The 23,926-nt window shown below is 33.5% G+C and overlaps 1 protein-coding gene across 4 annotated transcripts in view; it reads right to left on the reverse strand.

Annotated features, from left to right (window-relative positions):
- LOC101901083 (oxysterol-binding protein-related protein 9) overlaps window positions 1-23,926 on the reverse strand; it is a 61,155-nt gene that overhangs the window by 12,993 nt on the left and 24,236 nt on the right. For 3 of the 4 annotated variants that reach the window (XM_059125760.1, XM_059125762.1, XM_059125761.1), the window contains exons 6-7: window positions 22,146-22,362; window positions 11,316-11,442 (exon numbers count right to left, since the gene is read on the reverse strand). In XM_059125760.1, the coding sequence (XP_058981743.1) occupies window positions 11,316-11,442; window positions 22,146-22,362 (344 nt within the window). Of the gene's footprint in view, window positions 1-6,881; window positions 7,167-11,315; window positions 11,443-22,145; window positions 22,363-23,926 lie in introns of those variants that run through there. The other variant, XM_020036305.2, reaches the window with a different exon arrangement.

Below are 23,926 nucleotides of genomic sequence, written 5' to 3' on the forward strand. Positions count from 1 at the left end.
TTTGGGCTAAAATTATTATTTCGATGAGTTACAAAGGGAATGACGAACTTAATAGACCCTACATACTATGTATGGCGGAGGGATAAAAAAAGCTCAATTTTTGGCAACTGATAGCAGATGCTAAAACTGTTGCCGCGATAAAGATGGATGCAGGCTGTTCTCCGAAGAAGTCATCCTCTCCTGAAGGTGAAGGGGGAAAGGGACAAGAACGATGGGAGTGAATCTAAAAAATACTCAGATGGAGAGGTCGATCGATGGACAATTAACCACGAAAGCACAATTTTGTCTCTTAAAGTCCTTATAAAAGTATTCGATTAAAGTTCTGGGAATCCTTGTAAAAGAACACGATAACAGATAAATTTAAAAGCGTCTCATTACTGCTCTGAGAGTTTTTATAAAAATCCATGATTGTAGCTTTTAGGAACTTTATATAAGTCCGAGATTACAGCTCTGAGAGACCTTTAAAGGTCCTCGATTACAGCTTTGAGAGTTCTTATGAAAATCTCCGATTATAGCTGCTAAAACACTTATAAAAAGCAAAAAGGGTCTTTCGAAAATATTTATTAAAAATTCAAGATTTTTAGATCTGTGAGTCATTCGAAAAATATTCCAAATCCACGATTATTATCCTTAAAACATTTCGTAATAAATATTGCTTAAAAATCCTTGAAAAAAATTCTTTTAAAACTCCAAGCTTGTTGCCTGTCTGGTCCCTGAAAAGATTTTTTAACTCCCGTTTATTGCTACGCTAGTACTTAAAAAATATTCTTTAAAGAGTTCACGTTTATTGTTCAATTAGTTTTTGAACAAATTTTTAATGCAAGAATCTAAGATTTTAGATCCGAGGATCCTTGAAAAAAAATCAAAAACAATATTATAGTCCGGTGAGTTGTAATTAAGAAATTATATCTGTGAATCCTTGAAGTTTTTTCTTTAAAAGTCCCCGTTCGAAGCTCAAATTGTCCTTGAAAAAAATCCAAGATTGTTTTCAAAATGTTAAACATCTGCCCCTTTAGTTCTGAGTGTTTTTACGAATATTCTTTAAAAAATCCAGGTTTATACCTCAAATAGGTCTTGAAAATTATTAATTAAACCCGTAAAGAAAGTCCTAAAGTCGGGCGGGGCCGATTTTATGATACCCTACACCACTTTGCTAATTTAGTTGAGCTCCACATAACAATTAAAAGTTTTTATGGGAGAATTCAATCATACACGCTAAATTCGGACTTGTATTGCCCATTTGGTACACAATTAATTTGAAATCGGATAAAGATATATATGGGAGCTATATCCAAATCGGAACAGATCTCGATAAAATTTGGCAAAGATATTTCTGAGCTGTATTTGATATATTTCCCTGAATATCGTTGATATGGAGTGCATATTACGGTTGTGGGTAACAAGTATAACAAATCGGATGAACAGTATATATGGGAGCTATAGCTATATCTGAACCGATCTTTAACAAATTTGGCATACTACCTTCTAGACTCAATTCGGTCGTATGTGACAAATTCCATCCCATTTGGGCAAAGATTAGACGTTTGGTGCACAATAAAAGGTAAATCGGACGAAGTTATATATGGGAGCTATATCCAAATCTGAACCGATCTGGATAAAATTTAGCAAAGTTATTTCTGAGCTGTATTGGATATATTTCTGTATTGGATATATATTGTTGTTACAGAGTGCATATTACGGCTGCGGAGGAAAAAAATAACAAATCGGATGAACAATATATATGGGAGCTATAGCTATATCTGAACCGATTTCGATCAAATTTGGAATACTTATTTTCAGGCCTAATATGTTGTATGTGCAAAATTCCATACTATTTGGCCTGATATTACACGTTTGGTGCACAATAAAAGGCAAATTGGACGAACATATATATGGGAGCTATATCTAAATTTTGACCGATTACCTCCAATTTCAATAGGGTTCGTCCTTGGGCCAAACAAATGTTGTTTGGAAAATTTCATTTTTCAATTTTGTTCACAAGAATACATGGACAGACGGACGGACGGACAGACGGACTGACATGCATAAGTTTGAAAATAGGAGGATGCTCATTTCGCGTTTTAAGAGCTTCATAGTTATTCTAAATTTTGACCCGTTGAGGGGGATGTACCAGAAGAAGTAGTCTGATATATTACATCTTCGCACCAGATTATGTGTTGATATAAATATTGTGATGTAAGAAAATTGAAGAGATTCGGATGCTTGCTTCGCATTTTATAAGAGTCGACCGATATTGCTCATTTTCGCACCTGAATTAGCACTGATACAAATATTCGTATTTGCAAAGTTGGAGCAAAGTCGGATTATCCTTTCTCTTTCTTTGCAAAGAAAAAAAAATATATTTTTGGTCCAAAGAGGCCTAGGGTCTAAAACCGTTATTTTGATGAGGCACGTTTTGTCAGCATCAAAAAATATATGTACCCTCTCTAGCCATATGGCTAAAGGTATAAACATCCAAGTTTATTGTTCGACTTTAAATCCCAGTTTAAGGCTCCGAGAAGCCTTGAAAAATGTACACAATTACTATTCCTCATATCTATCCTCATTATTGTCACACATCCGCCTCATTATTCGTTTTTTTTTTTTTTTGGCAAATCTCATGGATATAAAATGTTTATATTTAGTTCACACTGCTTGCTGTTGGTGACAAGAGTGTGTCAGTTAAACCACACGCTGAGTCAACCAAAGGCGATAATGAAGTGCCATCAATTTAGCAGTGACAAAGGATTAGATGTGAATGTAAATGAAGGTATTTTTGTATGTGTGTGTGTGTGTATGTTTGTAGGTCGCATGCTGAGTTATGCAGTCATCATAAATTCTAGCCTAAAAACCAAATTCAATACACGTATTATATTGCGATTTTCATATAATGAAGATAAAACAATTACGTTTATGCTCTACAGATTGTTATTTGTTTTCGAAATAGAAGTGTATTATACCTTGTAAACGATGTAAATGATCCAGTTTTTTGCTGAAATGAATAGATATTTGCCCTTAAGGATGCATATAAATGTATTTTAATATTTTAAGAGGATTTGGGAAGTGTAGGAGATTTTATTTTACCAAAGAGAGTTTTTGAAGAAGGGGAAAATTGAAGGCATGGAGGACCTAAGAAGGTCATGTAAGGGCAGGAGCATTTGAATGAAATAACATACTCTTGGATGATCTCTCTAAACCGAAGTCCTATGATTTCTTCTTCTGTTAGAAACAAACCATGAAGTCCATTTACGTCCCCTTGTTGCCCTGCACAAACTAAGGACATATTCTATACTTCCACCACCGGCTAAATTTTTTACAAATTGACCCATTTTGTATAAGCGTACAAAAAATTTAAACTTTTGCCAAGACATACATACAAATGTCCTGACTATTACATCAGCTTTGCAATCATCTCGAAAAATGCGTGACATTTAGTCTACCCTAAAATTTAACTGTCATTTTATTGTTATTATGGCTATGCTCTAAATTCATATTTGATTTAACATAGCCATTGTCTCTACGTTAGGAGATGGTTTATTGTTGTGGTCATACTCCCACGTCGCCACTCATAATCTAACCAATATTAGAGTGATGCCAAGCAACAAGACAGACAAACTGAAATGTCAAAAACAACAATGGCAGCAATATTGTGTCATGTGACATCAAGAGTTCAGGATACCATCAATCCGCCTCCCATCTCCCTACCTGCAACCCACCCCCCACCACTTACTGTGAAATGCTTTCGAAATCAGACATTTACAAAATTGACAGACATTTTACAGTAATCCCATTATGAATGGCTGAAATGGTTTGTGTGTGGCATACTTTTAGGCGACTTTATGAAATATTCTTAAAATTATATGGTATTTATCAAGAATATAAACTGCTATAAATAAGTAAATACAACAAGTAAAAAAAAAACAGTAAAGAAAGTCTTAAAGTCTGGCGGGGCCGACTTTATGATACCCTACACCAATTTACTAATTTTTGTAGAGCTTCACATAACAAAAGTTTTTATGGAGAATTCAATCATAAATATGCCGAAGCATTTGTATCTTTTAAATTCGGACTTGTACTGCCCATTTTGTGTTCAATTAATTTGAAATCGGATAAAGATATATATATATATATATACATATATATATATATATATATATATATATATATATATATATATATATATATATATATATATATATATATATATATATATATATATATATATATATATATATATATATATATATATATATATATATATATATATATATATATATATATATATATATATATATATATATATATATATATATATATATATATATATATATATATATATATATATATATATATATATATATATATATATATATATATATATATATATATATATATCTATATATATATATATACATATGGGAGCTATATTCAAATCGGAACCGATCCAGATAAAATTTAGCAAATATATTTCTGAACTGTATTTGATATATTTCCCTGAACATCGTTGTTACGGAGTGTATTTTACGGTCGTGATGGAATTCAAGCGTGATAGCGTAATTTCTTTACAATTGGCTGTAGAATCACAAGTGGCTATCTCTAGAGCACTCCAGCAGTTAAATGTGAATAAATTGTTTGTGTATAGTGCCATCGGTCGTAACCGTGATACGATCGTAGCGTAGCCCGACGTCAAGGAAGTGGACAGAAGAAAACAGCAACATCAGCAGAAATGGTTCGAAAAGTAAAGAACCGACTTGATTGAAAGAGCAATTGAAATTCCAACATGTAAAAAAGCTGTAAGTTCGGCCGGCCCGAACTTTTAATACCCTCCACCATTTGGTACAAATTTGGCAATTTCCAAAATATAAAATCCGTTAAAAATTCTGTTAAAATCTTAAGAATACCGAATGCTTATATGACGACGTGGGCCTGCATAGGCAATTTTTGTCATGAGTTATTACAATATTTAAATGCGAAACTTGAAGAAAAATCTGTTTATGTAGCTAAAATCATTAAAATACCGAATATCCTCCCCATATTCGGTATTTTAATGAGCCCCCGTTATATGGGGGCTATACGAAGACGTGGATCTGCACAGATAATTTTCTGGCATGGGCTTCACATGCGAAATTTGAAACAATCCCGGTAAATAATGTCGCTAAAATCATCAAAATACCGAATATCGGGGGTACGGTATATGGGGCTATACGAAGACGTGGACCTATATGGCCCATTTTCTGTTTTATGCTGCAGTATCAATTACGAATTTCAAATACCAAATTTGGAACGATTCCGCTAAATAATGTCGCTAAAATCATCAAAATACCGAATATCGGGGGGTACCGTTATATGGGGGCTATATGAAGACGTGGACCTACATGGCTCATTTTTTGACTTAGTGTGTAGTATCCATTACGAACTTCAAATACCAAATTTGAAATAATTCCGGTGAATAATGTCGCTAAAATCATCAAAATACCGAATATCGGGAGGTACCGTTATATGGGGGCTATATGATAACTTGGACCTACATGGCCCATTTACGAACTTAACCTACCTACTGGCAAAATATACATGTGTGCAAAATTTAAGCCTTCTATCTCAATTTGTTCGATAGATAGCGTGATTACAACAGACGGACATGGCTAAATCGTCTTACGCTGATCAAGAATATATATACTTTGTTGGGTCTGACATGAGTATTTCGAGGAGTTACAAACGGAATGACAAAATTAATATACCCTCCTTAGTATGGTGGAGGGTATAAAAAGTGCAAGAACTTACACCGCAACTGAAAGAAAATAGATTCAGAAGGGCTAAAGAGTTGCTTCGCATCACTTGGCCGAAAATGGTGAACAGCCGAATTTGGTTTCTCCGTTGGTCGTTTTAACTTGCCATAGAGGTCAGCTGAAAATGTGCACCTTCGGTTGGTCAGCAGAACTCAAGCGCCGCCCATGGTGATGGTGTGGGCCGCCATACAAGCCGATGGTCGCTCTCCGCTGGTATTAATCGACCGTGGCATCGGAACAAATGCCGAATATTATCGCGAAAATATTCTGGAGGGTGTATTAAAGCCTTGGGCACGAAAACAGTACCATCGCACACAGCCACCCAAGAATAGTTATAAAATGAAGTTCCTCGCTTTATTTCCAGCGCAAAATGGCCACCAAAATCTCCGGATACCAATCCGTTGGACTATTGTGTCTGGATTATTTTGGAAAGCAAGGTTGGCAATAAAAAATACCAAAATGTAGATCACCTCAAGCAAGTGCAAGTGTAAAAAAACATTTCGTACCAAGATTTCGAAAATTGTTTTACTTTTGAAAATTACGTGAAAGGAGTTGAAGAAAGCTATGGTCATCATATCCAAAGCGTTTAATATCAACAATTGATGTCAATGAATCAAACATGAAGCAATATGTCAACAGTAATAATAATTTTTCGCATCATTGTCATCGAGAAGCTTAGAGAATCAACAGCCCCCCATTGTTCAGTAGACACACACACACACACAAACACATTAAATGTTCCTTAATTGTCATAACATTTAAGGACATAATGTGAAAATCTGTAAAAGCATTAAAATGGAACATTATATCCATGATTTGAGAAGGACAGGAAATCAAATGGGTAAGAGTCATAAATGTCATGGATATTAGAGCGAGCACACAGCTCGTTAAAAACAAAGTTGGGGGGAGAGGGGTGAAGGGGGTGTCAATATGTGTGCCAAGAAATTTGTCATACATATGTACACACATGGATATGTAAAATATGTTAGAATTAAGTGGTTTTTCATGGAAAATTGCGAAAACTTTAATTTTGTGTATCAATCCCACCATGACCACCAGATGGGGTGGTGTGTTATGGTACCGTACTCTACTTACGTTAAGCTTACACGTTTAACCCACTTTCTAAACATGGTTGTTGGTGTTTTAGCTTCAGTTTTATTTATTTGACGATGAACAGTGTTGTTGGTTTTGTTGTTTTTTCTGCTCCTCTTTTATTTTTGGTGTATATGCTGTGGCACTGATTCTCGTGGCTTATTCTATAGTATAGTTTTAGGAGTTGTTATAAGACGCAGAATAAAACATTGATTTATCATAAATCTCAGACGGGACGGTAGAATCTGTTTAACTGTTTGGCATTATAAGAAACCGAAACAATTGTTTTTTTAGTGTTTTTTCTAAGACTTTAATATTAAATATGATTTTTTTTTTGATTGTAAATTTCCTTGGGAATTATTTTAGCCTTCTTTTCAATTTTCCTAGATTACTTTGCACTTTTCCTCTTTGTTTGATTTCCATTGTATTCCACAATCAATATTTTGTTTTCATATTATCCTTTTCATCTCACATCACATATAATATAGCCTAAAATTAGGCAATGAATTTGTAGATCTTTAAAGATTTCCATCCCATTTGCAATAGTTGCCTATTTTTGAGTGTTACGTTTTTTTCTTTGCTTTGGTTATTCAACTCTTAAAAATGAAATCTGAATGGGGGTTTTCAACACTCTATGAATTTTAAATTTGTTGTTTTAGTTTTTGCTTTTTTCTCATTTGGATTATTACACATGGGCTTAAAATGGATTTTACTTTTTTGTTGCTTGCTTTCGTTTTTGTTTCGTTTTCGCCAACCGTACACGACAAGTGTGTCGTTCAATTATTTTCGTTGTAATGTTGGCTGGTTCTTAAATGTCATTCTCATAGTTGTTTAGGGCCCCGAATTGTAAGCATGGAATAGCGACGAGCGTGTTTGTTGCTCAAATGCATCCTTTTTACGAAAATGTGAAAGAGAGCAAGGAGTAATTATGAAATTTAAGAGAAACTTACAAAGAAAAAGAACCCGGTTTTTGGGTCCAAGGACATTAGGGCGTATCTTTGGAAATTGAATAAATATTAAATTTCATAATATATATTGCATACTTTAAGGGGCATAATGAAAAACGGGGTTTGAAGCAAAAAATATGGCATTTATCGAAAAAATCATTTCTCAAAGACTGAAATAAAGATTTTCCAATTTATATTTGTGATGCATACTTTTAGGATCAAAATTATGTTTTTATAGCCTCCACCATTCTATGAAGGGTATATAAACTTTGTCATTCCGTTTGTAACTCCTCGAAATCTTCATAATAGACCCTACAAAGTATATATATTCTGGATCAGTGTAAAATTCTGAGACGATCTAGCGATGCCCATCTGTCATGTCGGTCAACGTTTTCGTATAGCCCCATATAACGGTAGCATCGTTTGAAATTTCATATTGGAAGATCTATATGGGCACTACAACCTATAGCAAAAAAATTCGTGTGCAGACCCACGTCTTCATCGACCTCCCCATATTCGGTATTTCATGAGTTTGGCGACATATTCACCGGAATTTTAACAAATTTCACATTTGATGTTCGTAATGGGTACTACAGCCTATGACAAAAAATCGTAAGCAGGCCTACGTCTTCGTATAGTCCCATATAGAGGTTGTCATTTAAGTAGTAGTTTTGTAACACCTCGAAATATTCATTTTAGATCCCACAAAGTATATATATATTTGATCAGCATAAAATTCTATGTCGATTTAGCGATGTCCGTTCGTCTGTCCGTCTGTGGAATTCGCTTTAGCTTCCGAACGAATTGAAGTAGATTGATAACATTTTACTCAAATGTATATTATGTCTGCAGGGCTTTTGGTATTGAAAATGGGCCATGTAGGTCCACGTTTTGGTATAGCCCCTATATAACGGTACCTCCCGATATTCGGTATTTTGATGATTTTAGCGACATTATTCACCAGAATTGTTTCAAATTTGGTATTAGAAGTTCGGAATGGACGCTACATCCTATGACAGGAGAGTGTCTGCACAGGTTCACGTCTTCGTATACACCAATATAACGGTAGCTCCTGATATTCTGTATTTTGATGATTTTAGCGTTATTTCCGGACGTTATTCACCGGAATTTTTTGGTTTTGGTTTGGTATTTAAATTTTGTAATGGATACTACAGCCTAAGACAGAAAATTGTTTGTGCAGGTCCACGTCTTCGTATAGTCCCCATATAACGCTACCCCTCGATATTCGGTAAGTTCACCGATTTTTTTTAAGTTTTGCATTTGAGTATTGTAATGGCTTATGACAAAAGTTATCTATGCAGGTCCATGTCGTCGTATAGACCCTAACATAACAGCGATACTCGGTATTTTTAAGATTTTAACAGAATTTTTAACGAATTTTATTGTTTTTGACAATTGCTAAATTTCAAAATGTAGACCCGGTTATTGGATCCCTAACATCTCCAATAGTATTCTGAATCCTTGGCATATTAAGAGAAGCATGACGTGCTACTATTACACTCCTGAATACAAAATGCGCATGGCAGATGGGAGACCATATCTTTTCCCACAAACAAACAATCCCCGGAGTTGTCTTACACCTAACCAACAAAAAAAAAAAAGGACTGCATTGTTGTTGCTTCATTACACAGTTGTGTTGTGTGCCCAAGAAAATTGTTTGTATGAAATGATACCATATTTCATTTTTCTCGTTCTAATGGTGTTATTACACCAAACTATTTTATGTGGTGGGATTAGCGTAGGGGGAAAGGGAATGAAGAGAACAATAAGTCCTGCATGAAATTTTGCCGGCAAAAAAAGGAGGAAAACAAACAGCACACGTTATGTTGTAACATTGCAAAAAAAGGGACGAATGCCACAAATAAGCACACGCCCCCAACAACGTTGTAGACCGCAAACTTTGTGCTGATGAAAATAGGGGAGTAGATGGTATTTCAGTTTCAGTTGTTGTTTCAGCACTAATGAGATTACAATTAAAATGAGTGATTTTTTTCATGTGTATGTCATCATAATTTTAATTTTGGGCGCCAAGTTTTGGTGGGATGTTTCCTGGAAAATAATTTTCATTAAATAGAAAATTTCGAAATGATTTAACTGGAGGAATGTACATTAGTCCTTTGGAAAAATCCTTTAAAAAATTCACGTTTTGTGACTCTGATAGTTCTTTGGATTAAAATATTCAGAATATTCAGAATCCAGAATATTTGGCTCTGATAATCCTTTGGAAAAAATCTTTTAAAATCAACGATTTTTGGCTCTGATAGTCCTTTGGAAAAAATTCACGTTTATGGCTCTTATAGTCCTTTTAAAAAATATTTGAAAAAAACCTACGTTTTGCAGGTCTGATAGTCCTTTGGAAAAATTCTTAAATAAAATCCACATTTTGTGGCTCTGATAGTCCTTTGGAAAAAAATCTTTGAACAAATCCACGTTCTCCTAATCCTTTGCAAAAATTCTTTTAAAATGCACGATTTGGCTCTGATAATCCTTAGGAAAAATTCTTTAAAAAATTCTCGTTTTGTGGCTCTGATAAAAAAACCTGCTTTGCAATTAATTCTTTAAAAAATTTACGTTTATGGCTCTGGTAGTCTTTTGGAAACATTTTTAAAGAAATCAACGTTTATGGCACTGATGGTCCTTTGGGAAAGTTCTTTAAAAAATCCACGTTTTGTGGCTCTGATGGTCCTTTGGAAAAATTCTTAAAAAAATCAAGTTTTGTAGGTCTGATAGTCTGTTGGAAAAATTCTTTAAAAATTCAAGTTTTGTGGATCTGACAGTCCTTTGGAAAAATTCTTTAAAAAAAACATGTTTTGTAGCTCTGGTAGTCCTTTGGAAAAAATCTTAAAAAATTTAAGTTTTATGGATCTGACAGTCCTTTGGAAAAATTCTTTTAAAAAATCCACATTTTTTAGCTCTGGTAGTCCTTTGGAAAAATTCTTAAAAAATTTAAGTTTTGTAGGTCTGATAGTCCTTTGGAAAAATTCTTAAAAAACACGCTTTGTGGTCCCTCGATTTTTTTTAAATCTACGTTTTGTTTGTGTGAAGTCCTTAGAAAAAAATCTTAAATAAAATCCGCGCTTTTTAGCTCTGATAGTCCCTTGTTATTTAAAAAATCTACGTATGCTTCTGATAGTCCTTTGGAAAAATTCTTTTAAATAATCCACGTTTATGTCTTTGATAGTCCTTTGGAAATTTTCTTTAAAAAATCTACATTTATGGCTCTGATAGTCTCTTAGAATATTTTTTTTTTTTAATCCAAATGGCCTTGATAGTTCCTTGGAATTTTTCTTAAAAATCCACGTTAATTATGCTCTTAAAATTCTTGAAAAATAAATGACTATTCCTTGAGACAAGTCCTCAAATAAATCCCTTTTTAGTCCTTCAGAAAAAATCTTTAAAAAATCCATGAAAATCTTCATCCTCGGATCACTTTGGGATACGTTTCGGAATTAAAATCAAGGTAACTTACCATCCAACCGGTGAACTGACGATGCTTGTGAATGGGTCATCATTCGCATCATAGAAATCTTCTTCACCTTCACTACTTGAATAGGATGTCTCCGGCACAACAACCATGGCCAGTGGAGCGGTTGTCACTGTAAAGAAAAACAACAAAGTATTATTAATTAAATGTTAATGTGAAAGACCCACAATAAAATTAAATAAATAAATAAAAAACAAATAAATTTTGAAAAACCCCTAGGATTTTCTGTTACTTGGACATGATGGAAATGTAACAGGAATTCAAGTCACACAAGCGTTTTCATGAGTCTAAGAGATTTTTCTAAGTAAAGTCTGGTGTGAATTTTGTGACATATATTTTGGGGAAAAAATCTTTCAGAATCTGTCCCTTACATACCCTTAATAATTTGATAGTATTTCCATTTCTTATGCACTGATTTCAAGGATATAAACCTCCTCTTTTATTATTTCTTATTTTATTGCGTATTCATATAAAAAATTCAAAATCCAAAACACAAATCTTACTTTTAAGTGTACAAGTCGATGTCCTTGAACTTGATGCCTATTTGCCAATTGCATTTCATTGCCACTGTCATTGTCATTTGTCTGTCAAGTTTTCTATCTGTAGCGGAGCATCTCACAAAACAAGTTATGCTAATGGCAAATGAAATCTAAATTAGCTGTCCATATTTGTGTCACATTGCCTGTAATTGTCTCAATTTGCAGGGGCACATGGCCATTTTCCGGTCTTTTTGCCACAGAATTATAGAATCTTTCGTCTCAATTTTGTCTCTCTCGTTCTGTTGTAAACATGGCACTTAAGTTATAAATATAAAACTAGATACAAAAGAACTGTTACACGTTACGCTTTTGGTTGCCATTTCCGGTCACGAAATCCTCCTCTTACGAAGAAGAGCATATCGAATTGTTATTGTAATAGTGTTGATGGTGTACGTTTCGAATTCGATTTTTATTGTCAACAATAAAAAAACACAACAACAGTGGCATGGAAGGATAATGCCATTGAGACACACAATGGAAATGTAGGAAAAAAACTAACATATAACACACAACAGGATATGAGGGACGTGCATTTCAAGCTCCTCCCTATGGTCTTCAGTAAGTCATTGGAAGCCCTTTTTTGAAAAATCCCGAAATATGGTGTTTCAAGGTGGATGTGGGCCCTGATAACCTAATCATTTGATTCTAAAAATCATTTAAAAATCCAAAAAATCCATCCTTTTAGAACTTCTTTAGAAGATTCAAGTTTTCTACCTTGAAAGTCTTTGAAAATATCTTCAAAAATCTACGTTTTCGACTTTGACAATCCTTTGGAAATTTTTTTTAAAAACTCCACGTTTACAGCTCTGATAGCGCTTTGAAAAAATCTAGGTTTATTCCTTGGAATAATCTATTTCGAAATAAATCACGTTTAGTCCTTGGAAAAGGTTATTTCAAAAAAATCCATGTTTAGTCAATGGAAAAAAATAGCTTTAGTCCTTTGAAAAAATTCTTTTGATAATCCACGTTTAGTTCTCTGAAAATTCATATTTAGTCTTTTGAAAATACACGTTTAGTCCTCCGAAAATTCATACTTAGTGCTTTGAAAAAATTCTTTTGAAAATCCTCTAAAAATTCATATTTAGTCCTTTGAAAAAATTCTTTTGAAAATCCACGTCTAGTCTTCCCAAAATTCATATTTAGTCTTTTGAAAAATTCCTTAGAAATTCCACGTTTAGTCCTTTGAAAAATTCTTTTGAAAATCCACGTTTAGTCCTTTGAAAAAATTCTTTTGAAAATCCACATTTAGTCCTTAATTTAAAAATTTACATTTAGTCCTTGTAAAAAAAAATTAAAAAAATTTTCAATTTTTTTCAATTTTTTTTGAAAAAAAAAAATCTTTAAAAAATCCACGTTCACAGATCTGATAGTCCTTTGAAAAAATCTCTAAAAAATCCAAGTTCACAGCTCTGATAGACCTTTGAAAAAAATCTTTAAAAAATCCGCGATCACAGCTCTGATAGTCGTTTGAAAAAAAAATCTTTAAAAAATCCGCGATCATAGCTCTGATAGTCCTTTGAAAAAAAAAACTTTCAAAAATCCACGTTTATAGCTCTTATACTCCTTCGAAAAGAATTCTTTAAAAAATCCAATTTCACAGCTCTGATAGTCCTTTGAAAAAAATCATTAAAAAGTCCACGTTTACAGCTCTGATAGTCCTTTGAAAAAAATCTTTAAAAAATCCAAGTTTACAGCTCTGACAGTCCTTTGAAAAAATCTTAAAAAATGCATATTTACAGCTCTGATAGTCCTTTGAAAAATCTTTAAAAAAATCCAAGTTCACAGCTCTGATAGTCATTTGAAAAAAATCTATAAAAAATCCACGATCATGGCTCTAATAATCCTTTGAAGAAAAAACAATCTTAAAAAAAAAACATATTCATAGCTGTGATAGTTCTTTGAAAGAAATCCATGTTCACAGCTCTGATAGTCCTTTGAAAAATCTTTAAAAAAATCCAAGTTCACAGCTCTGATAGTCATTTGAAAAAAAATCTATAAAAAATCCACGATCATGGCTCTAATAATCCTTTGAAGAAAAAACAATCTTAAAAAAAAAACATATTCATAGCTGTGATAGTTCTTTGAAAGAAATCCATGTTCACAGCTCTGATAGTCCTTTGAATAAAATGTTAAAAAAAAATCCAAGTTCACAGCTCTGATAGTCCTTTGCCAAAAAAACTTTAAAAAATCCACGTTCATAGCTCTGATAGTTCTTTGAAAAAAATCTTTAGAAATCCAGTATTAAACCCTGAAAGTCTTCTGGAAATTCACGTTTCAGTACCTAAAAGACCTTTGGAAATTATCTTTAAATCTTAGATTTAAATAACACGTCCTTCAAGGTCTAAATGTTAGAGTCTTTAAATAATATTTTAAAAATTCATGAAATCCAAGACTATATCCCTTGAACAAATCCCGATATTATAGTTTTCGCAGTCCTTTAAAAAGTCCTCAATCATAGTTCCGATAGTCCTTATAAATTATTCAGCTTGTAAATAAGTCAATTTTAACTGTCCTTTGAAAAAGTCCCATATAATAGTCGATTAAAAATCCAGTATTCTAGTTTTGATAAATCTTTGAAAAATCCGCAACTTTTTCCTTTGGATTCTTGCAAAACAAAAAACCACAATTGGTGTTTTGTTAGTTCTTTGAAAAAATCTTCAATTATAGCATAGGTAGTCCTTGGAAAAATTCTCAATTATAGTTCAGATAGTCCTTTGAAAAATAACTGATTACGAACCTAGATTTAAAAACGTAAATAAATAAAGAAATACAAGAAGATAGCCTTGATAGCCCTTTAAAAAATTTAAAAGTTTAGCTCTGTGTGACCTTAACTCTCAAAATGAAATTGTCAAATACTTTTATCCAGGGCCATTAGGGTAATATTCGCCGATTTTTTAAATGATTTTTTATGACATTAATACTCTTTCCAAATAATCCATGTTCATAGTTTGATAGCCTTTCAAAAAAAAAAAAAAAGAAGAATAAATGAGTGAAACCCTGATTGTCCTTTGAAAAAATTCCAAGATTATAACTCTGATAGTCCTTTGAAGATTATGGTTTTGCTTGTTCTTTGAAAATTCCACGACTTCTGCTAGTTTAGGCCTTTGAAAAAATAATCGATTATTGCTCGATTTATTCTGATATTTTTATTGATTTAAATGACTTTTCTATGACAATCATAACAGCCATAGAATCACATTAACAAGCGTTTATCATTAATCACGACAGGTTAACCTCTCAGCAGATGAGAAAAAAAAAACGATAAACCAAAAACACAAAATTTGCCCAAAGGATATGGTTGACATTTAATTTTGTGGTCTGTAAATGCTGCCAGCCAGCCAGCCAATTGCTAGTGCCAAAACAAAATAAATGAACCAGCCAGCCACTTATAGACACACTTACTAATACTTTCACACAGATACACACGCACACCAGAGTAAATTTAGATTCATAATCCATGATGAGGCTGCCATGGTTTTTTTTTTGGCTGCTCTGACACGTGACCCTTAAAGTGGGGATTTAAGCGGATATTCGAGAAAAATGATTGTCAAGTGTTTATGTAATACAAACAAGCACACCAACACACACACATGCACTAAGTGGCACCTACATGAACACCGGTAACTTGTCGTCGTACTTACTTATTGATGTATTCTCCTATGACGATGATGACGGAAAATAATGAAAACTTAGAAAGAACCCACCGTTTTACCGCCAAGGATAAGAGAAAGAAAAAAAAAAACGAAATCGCACTAACAAAAAGAATTACATCAACTTTGTTTTATGACAGCCAAACACGTAGCACTGGCATCCATGTGGGGTGACAACACTTATTTCGGTTACTCTGGCCAATGGCACCCTTAACGCGCCAGGTAGTCAAAAACTAAACGAACTTTTAAGACCCCGGGAGATAACTTTTTCTTTGGCGTTTTTTTTTTTTTTTAATTTGGAAAATGCAACCAAAAAAGGAACGAAACAAAACACACCACAGCCAGCGAAAGTTAATTTGGGAATGTCTACGTTTGCACAGAGCCGATTTTGCACTAAAAATGCACAAACTGCATAAGGACATGATTGGCGTAAACAAAGCATATTATTTAGCGGCGACAGGCGGGTGATGAGAAGTGAGAGAGATAGTTGAGGGAAAAAACTATAGCAGACAAGCAGCGCATGTTCTCTCCAAAGACAATTTCTTTTTTTTTGATAGAAAAAGAGAATGCATGACAAGTGTAATATGTTACACGGTGCAACAAAATAATAATTCAAAAGGTTTTATAATAATTCCAATTATTTAAAAAAATCCAGGATTATTGGAAAAAGAGCCCTTAAAAAGAATATTTATTATAATTTAGTAGTCCGTATGGAAACCATATTTTCTAATTGTAATTTTATATTCATTTTTTAAAAGCTATTAAAAAAACTATCGTGGATTTTTAAAATGTTTTCAATTTTAAAAAGTTTTGGGTATTAATAATGGATATTTTAGATAATATTTCTCAGGGACAAGTAGAGAAAAAGTTAGATTTTTAGAAATATTTTCGAGGACATTTTTAGAAAAAATTGTGAAATTGAAAATAGGTTTTCAAGGACTTTTTGAGCAACAATTGTTAATTTTTTAAATAATTTTATTCAACACTTGTTAAGCAATTTGTGGGTTAAAAAAATATTGAAATATTTTTAATTTTTTTCTAGATTTTATCTACATAAATCGTCGAATAAGTTCGATAAAAAATGTTAGAGAATTTTTAAAATTAGGGTTTTCAAGGAGCATTTAAAAAAATCCTTTTAAATATTGTTCATAGATGTTTTCAGTAATATTCGTAGATTTTTGTACAAGGACTAAGTCATATTGGTGTAATTTTTATTTTTTATAGTATATTTTTTTCAAGTCCCTAAACGTAGATATCTAACGGTTATTTTTGCAGAATAGGTCCTTACAAGCCTACAAACGAATTTTTTCAAGGATTTTTTTGCAGCATCCATGGTGGGTCCTCATAATGACGTCAACGTGGATGATGGTATTTTAAAAGAATTTTCCCAGAGTCCTTGATAAATCCTTACAAGATCATAAGGATGGATTTATAAGGAATGGTTGCAGTAGCCTTGATGGACACTTGCGAGGCCATATACAGGGACTTTTAAAGGAATTTTTACAGAATCCTTGGTCCATGCAAGGCCATACACGTAGATTTCAAAATATTTTTTTCACAATCCTTTGATGGGCATGAATTCTTAAAAGAAGAAGTTAAAAAAAGTTTTGTTTTAGAAATATTTTAAGAATCCCTACTGGGTCTTTAAAAAGTCATTAACGTAGGTTTTAAAAAGAATTTTTCTATAATTCTTGATGGGTCTTTAGACGGACATAAGCATGTCTATTTAAAGAGAATTGCTGATGAATCCTTGGTGGATCCTTACAAGACTGTAAATGTGGAAATTAGAAGGAATTTTTGAAGAATCCTCAATGGGTTCTCACAAAGTCATTAAAGTAGATTTTAAAATAAATTTTTCCTGAATGAACCCTTGCAAGGCCTTAAACGTGAATTTTTAGAGGATTTTTTTTTTTGCTATATTCTTGATTTTCAAAAATATTTTAAAATATATTTTTGGAACAATAATCTTTCAAATATTGTTTTCATGGACTTTTTTACAATAAACGTAGATTTTCACTATTTGTCGTTCTCTACCATCTTTACACCAGATCTTGTGTTGATAGAACTATTAAGATTTCTGAATTGAATCGGATGTTAATTTCGAGTTTTATGAGCTTCATGGATACTCAACATTTTTACCCTTTCTGGAGAATGGAGTGGACCGATATATCCAATTTTCATTGCTGATCTTGTGCTAGTAGAAATAGAGGAATATGTGAAATATGAAGAGAACCGGATGTTTATTTCGGATTTTATAATCGTTTTGGTTATTCAAAACTATGACCCTTTGTGGGAGAGGTGCCAGAAGGAACGGTCCGATCTGTACCATCTCGTGCTGATAGAAATATTGAGATGTATCAAGACCTAATGGAATCGAATGTAAGTGTTTTCGTTTTATGAACTTCATGAATATTCAAAATTGTGGGGGAGTTACCAGAATGAGTGAACTGATATATCCCATCTTCACCTCAGATCTTTTGTTGATAGAAATATTGTGATGTTCCGAGTTTGAAAGGAGGTTCATGGTTTCATGTTTTTTTTTTTTTTTTTTTTTTTTTAATTTGGACCCGTTGTGGGGAAGGTACGACAACCAGTGCTCCGTTCTATCCGTACTTCATATAAGATCTTTTGTGGGTAGAAATATTGAGATGTATGAAATTTGAAGACATTCGAACGTTCATTTCACATTTTGTAAGAGTTATAGTTATACAAAATTTTATAACTTAGTGTGGTAGGTACATTATGGAAAAGGCAGATTTTATTTATTTTTGCATCTGAACTAATACTGCTACTGATTGAGGATTTGTAATTTTTGAATAATATTGGATGATTTGAACAATATCCTTTATACGGTATGTTATTTTCTGAGAATTTTCTGACATTTTGTGGGGAATGTACCAGAAGGAGAGGGCCGATGCTGTCCATCTCAGAACTCGATCTAAGGCATATGGCTGAGGGTATAAAAATCTGCAATTGTTACTCAAATAGTTTTCGAAAAAAGTTATTTTAAAATTCAAAATTGCCCGAAAAATACTGGAAAAAATTAAATCCATTTTTCGTCTGACTGTCCTTGGACTCTCTAAAATTATGGCTCAAATATTTCTTGATAAATTTTGTTTCAAAATCGATGGCCGATTCACGATGCTTGCAGCTCCGATAGACCTTGGAATAAGTATTCTCAATTCTAGTTGCAATAATCCATTGCAGAAAACCACCATATAATCTCTGAGCGTCCTTTGAATGAATCTCCAACTTGTTGCCAAGTGTTAGCGAGCAATACTAAAATGCAACTTTGCACATTGTATAAAATAAATATTTGGGCCACAATACAATTCAGTTCAGCTCACAGCGTACCATACCATCTCACACAGACACACACTCTCACAATTGCCAATGTATAGCCGGAAACGGAAACAAATGATATATGAGTATATTCATAGATAATAGACTGGGTTTGGGCAAGAATAAATGCAACCATTGTGGTCATATTGCCCTGTGGTTAGCCACAACATTGACAACAACAATGCCAACAAGTATAACACTAAAGTGCCAAATATGCCGGCATACATTTGGAAATACTGATTTTTTGTGCTTATAAAGAATGGAGAGTTTAAAAATGTGTGAGAGAGAGGAAGAGACAAATTGTGAGATATTGAAGATAGGTGTACTAAGTAGAAGATACGCAGCCTGGCACGTGTACATTTCCCAAGCATACATTGTGTATGGAACGTCGTTATTTAAAGGGATTTTTGCAGAATCCCTACTAAACCGTTAAAGTGGATTTTAAGAGAAATTTCGCAGATTCTTTACATGACCCTAAATACGATTTAATATTTATACCCTACACCACAAGGTGGTCAGGATATTATGTCTTTGTGCATTTGTTTGCAACAGGCAAAAGGAAACGAGATAGACCCATAGTTCCTTTTGATGATCTGCATAGAATCACATTCTGAATCGATTTATGCATGTCCGTCCGTCCGTCCATGTATTTTTGTAAACAAAGTACAGTTCGCAATTATTGCCCTATCCAGATGAAAATTTGCACAAATCATTTGTTTGGCCCAAGGACGAACCCTATTGAAATTGGAGATAATCGGTTAAAATTTAGATGTAGCTCCCATATATATCTTCGTCCGATTTGCCTTTTATTGTGCACCAAACGTGTAATATCAGTCCGAATAGTATGGAATTTTGCACATACAACCAAATTAGGCCTGAAAATAAGTATGCCAAATTTTATCAAAATCGGTTCAGATATAGCTATAGCTCACATATATATTGTTCATCCGATTTGTTATTTTTGTCCTTCGCAGTCGTAATATGCACGCTGCTACAACGATATTTGGGGATATATATTAACTACAGCCCAGAAATACATGTGCCAAATTTTATCGAGATCGGTTCAGATTTGGATATAGCTCCCCATTTACCTTATATTGTGCACCAAACGTCAAATATTTGTCCAAATGGGATGGGAATTGGCACCTATGACCGAATTTAGTCTAGAAGCTAGTATGTCAAAATTGGTGAAGATCGCTTCAGATATAGCTGTAGCTCCCATATATACTGTTCATCCGATTTGTTATATTTGTTATTCACAGCCGTAATATGCACTTCGTAACAACGATAATCAGGGAAATATATCAAATACAGCTCAGAAATATGTTTGCGAAATTTTATGGAGATCGGTTCCGATTTGGATATAGCTCCCATATATATCTTTATCTGATTTCAAATTAATATTGCACTAAATGGGTAATACAAGTCCGAATTTAAAAGATACAACTGCTTCGGCATATTTAGTCCTTTCAACTTTAAATTATAATTATAATCATAGCTTGTATGATTGAATTCTCCCATAAAAACTTTTAATTTTTATGCGGAGCTCTACTAAATTAGCAAAGTGGTGTAGGGTATCAAAAAGTCGGCCCCGCCCAACTTTAAGACTTTCTTTACTGTTTATTTTTTTTAATTTTTTTGTATGGACCCTAATGTGCATTAACAAGGCATTGTGGATTTTACACGGATTTTTAAAAAATCCTTGACGAGTCCTTACAAAGTAATTAACACAGATTTTAAAGGAATATATGCATAACCCTTGATGGGCCATGTTAACGGCATAAATGTGGATTTTTAAAAGAATATTTGAGGAATCTTTGATGGGTCCTAACCATGCCATAAACGTGGAATTTTAAAAGAATTTTTGCAGAATTCTTGAAGGGTTCTTACAGGACTATAAACGTGGAATTTTAAAAGAATTTTTGCAGAATCCTTGATGGGTCCTTTCCAGGCCATAAACGTGGAATTTTAAAAGAATTTTTGCAGAATTCTTGAAGGGTTCTTACAGGATTATAAACGTGGAATTTTAAAAGAATTTTTGCAGAATTCTTGAAGGGTTCTTGTAGGACTATAAACGTGGAATTTTAAAAGAATTTTTGCAGAATCCTTGATGGGTCCTTTCCAGGCCATAAACGTGGAATTTTAAAAGAATTTTTGCAGAATCCTTGATGGGTCCTTTCCAGGCCATAAACGTGGAATTTTAAAAGAATTTTTGCAGAATTCTTGAAGGGTTCTTACAGGATTATAAACGTGGAATTTTAAAAGAATTTTTGCAAAATCCTTGATGGGACCTTTTCAGACCATAAACGTGGAATTTTAAAAGATTTTTTTCAGAATCTTTGATGGGTCATTTCCAGGCCATAAACGTGGAATTTTGAAAGATTTTTTACAGAATCCTTGATGGGTTCTTTCCAGGTCATAAACGTGGAATTTTAAAAGAATTTTTGCAGAATCCTTGATGGGTCCTTTCCAGGCCATAAACATGGAATTTTAAAAGAATTTTTGCAGAATCCTTGATGTGTTCCTTTCCAGGCCATAAACGTGGAATTTTAAAAGATTTTTTGCAGAATCTTTAAAGGGTTCTTACAAGAACATAAACGTAGATTTTAAAGGAATTTTTGCAGAGTGGATTTTTAGGGATTGATGGAATCAATGTGTATTCTTAACCACATTTGCGTCATTGTGCATTTTTTAAAGAATTCTTGCAGGATCCTGGATTTGTTATTACATGGTTTTAAAGAAAGTATTGCAGAATCTTCGTTGAATTCTAACAAGGCCATAAACCAAGATTTTAAAGGAAGATTCTTTGTTTTTTATACGTTTTTGATAGAAATTGTGTTTGTATCCTAAAGGGACATTAAGAGTGAATTGTTTGCGCAACATTTCACGAATATTCGCAAGACTAAAAAATTGGATTGTTGGGATATTTAGTGATGCCTTAGAAGGCTAAAGCGTAATAATATGTGGATAGTTTTGTAGGACCTTGTGGATTTTTTTCAAGTACTGTCTCTTACAATATTCCGCCAAGAAACCCCACTTTCAGTCCAAATTTAAGAATCTACCGGTGTTTTCCTCCTGAATCCTGAGATACAAAACACAAAGATTTCTAATTGCATTTTAAATTTTAAAGTTTAAAATGAATTTCCTGTCGAAGAATATTTCCTTAAAAATGAATGCCCCAAGCCCATGGACGATGTGAAGTAGGTAAAAGACAGGCTGAGATATGTCTTCTATTGACTGTAAAAAAAAAAAAAAAAAAACTAATAATATCTCCTTCAACTCACAGTTATCGGTCACCGAATCATCTTCTTCTTCGCCTCCCATCGTCGTTTTCATTATATTAATGCTTGCCATCGATGTGGGTGTTGTGGTGGCTGGAGTCTTGAGATTTGTTTGTGGCGATACACTTGTAGGTCCATTGTAGATACCATTGACAGGATGGGCCATGTTTTTGGCAATTTGTAGGCTGACAATAGAGTGTTTGATGTGATCCAACATGGCCTAAAAAGAAGGAAACGAAAAAATCAGCAATTGAATAGTAATATTAAAAGTTAAAAAATGAAAAGTATTCTCTTTTGTGTGTTTGTGTGTGGTGAAAGGAACTCATTAAATCACATGACCCTTGGCGAGGCCACTGAAATGTAAACACCCAGCTAAAGCTCTCCTCCTGTTGCTGTTATTTACTTTAGTTATTTTCTAGACCGTCCTTTTTCGACATTCTATTCATACGAAAAAAGCTACTCGGAATTCCTTTTTTCACCTTTGTTCGCATGAATTTTTGTTTTCCCTTTATTTCGCTACCTTTCCTTCGACGTTATTAGCATCATAGGTCCTGTGTGTGCGTCGTCTATGGTTATGAACGATAAGAGGGGGTGTCAAACATGTGATTGTCCTTGTTGTTGTCTCACCATTACAGCCGTCGTCGTCGTTCTTCTGTTTGTTGTTATTTTTGTATAGTTAGGCAGGCAGGCAGGCAGTTAGCCAGTCACACAATGTGTGTCAATTAACAGGTGTCAGCTGTTTATGGGTGAATTTAATCTTTCAATACACACCTTTTTACAATACACCACCCACCCATGACAGCCTTTCAACCTCGTCTCGCCATCACAATGGTCATGACCAATGCCAATTCATGATGAATTACCTTTTGACATTGGTTACGTATGCTTGGGAAAAGTCATTCTAAAGATATGGATTTTTATTTTTGGGTGTATGTCAAGAATTGACTTGGAAGTGGGGTAAAGGAAATGCAAAGTTTCGAGAACTTCTCGATCAAAAAGAATCCAAGACTAGAAAGAAGCTATCAGTAGGTTTTGCAGAAGATATCAGTTAGTTTTTACAGAAGATATCGGGAAGCCTTGATGAGTCCCTTTAAAGAACATTTTTATGGATTCTTGAAGCGTCATTAAAATGCCATAAACGTAGATTTTTAAAGAAGTTTTTGAAGAGCCCTTGATAGGTCCTTATAAGGTCATAACCATTGATTTTTTAAAGGAATCTTCGGAAAACCCTTGATGTAATATTACAAAGATAAGAACGTGGAATTTCAAATAGATTTTTGCAGAACACTTAAAAAGTCCTCCTAGGGTCATAAATATGAGTAAAAAATAGAAGAATCCTTGATGTGTCCTTACACGTCTATGAACGTGGTTTTTAAAAGGAATATATGCCGAGTCCTAGAGTGGTCATTACCAGACCTTAAACGTGGATTTTTGAGAAATAGTCCTGGATTTTAAAGGAATTTATGCAGACTCCTTATTGGTTCTTACAAGGTTGTAAGCCTTGCTTTTAATCATAGTTTTAACAAGGATTTTAACGTGGACATTTAAAGAAATGTTTGGAATAAACCAAAATGGGTCCTTACGAGGACAAAAACATATATTTTTAAAGAAATTTTCCAGGATCTTAGATGGGTCTATCCAATTCCAAAAGGTGCATTTTGAAGGTACTCTTAAAGGATACTTGATGGATCATTACAAGGCCACCATTATCAATTTATAAAAGACTTTTTAAGAATCCCTAATGGGGACCTTACAAGGTCATGGGTTTTTAAAGGAATTTTTGC

The sequence above is a fragment of the Musca domestica genome, unplaced genomic scaffold (genome assembly GCF_030504385.1).
Source record: "Musca domestica strain aabys unplaced genomic scaffold, Musca_domestica.polishedcontigs.V.1.1 35, whole genome shotgun sequence".
Lineage (NCBI taxonomy): Eukaryota > Metazoa > Arthropoda > Insecta > Diptera > Muscidae > Musca > Musca domestica.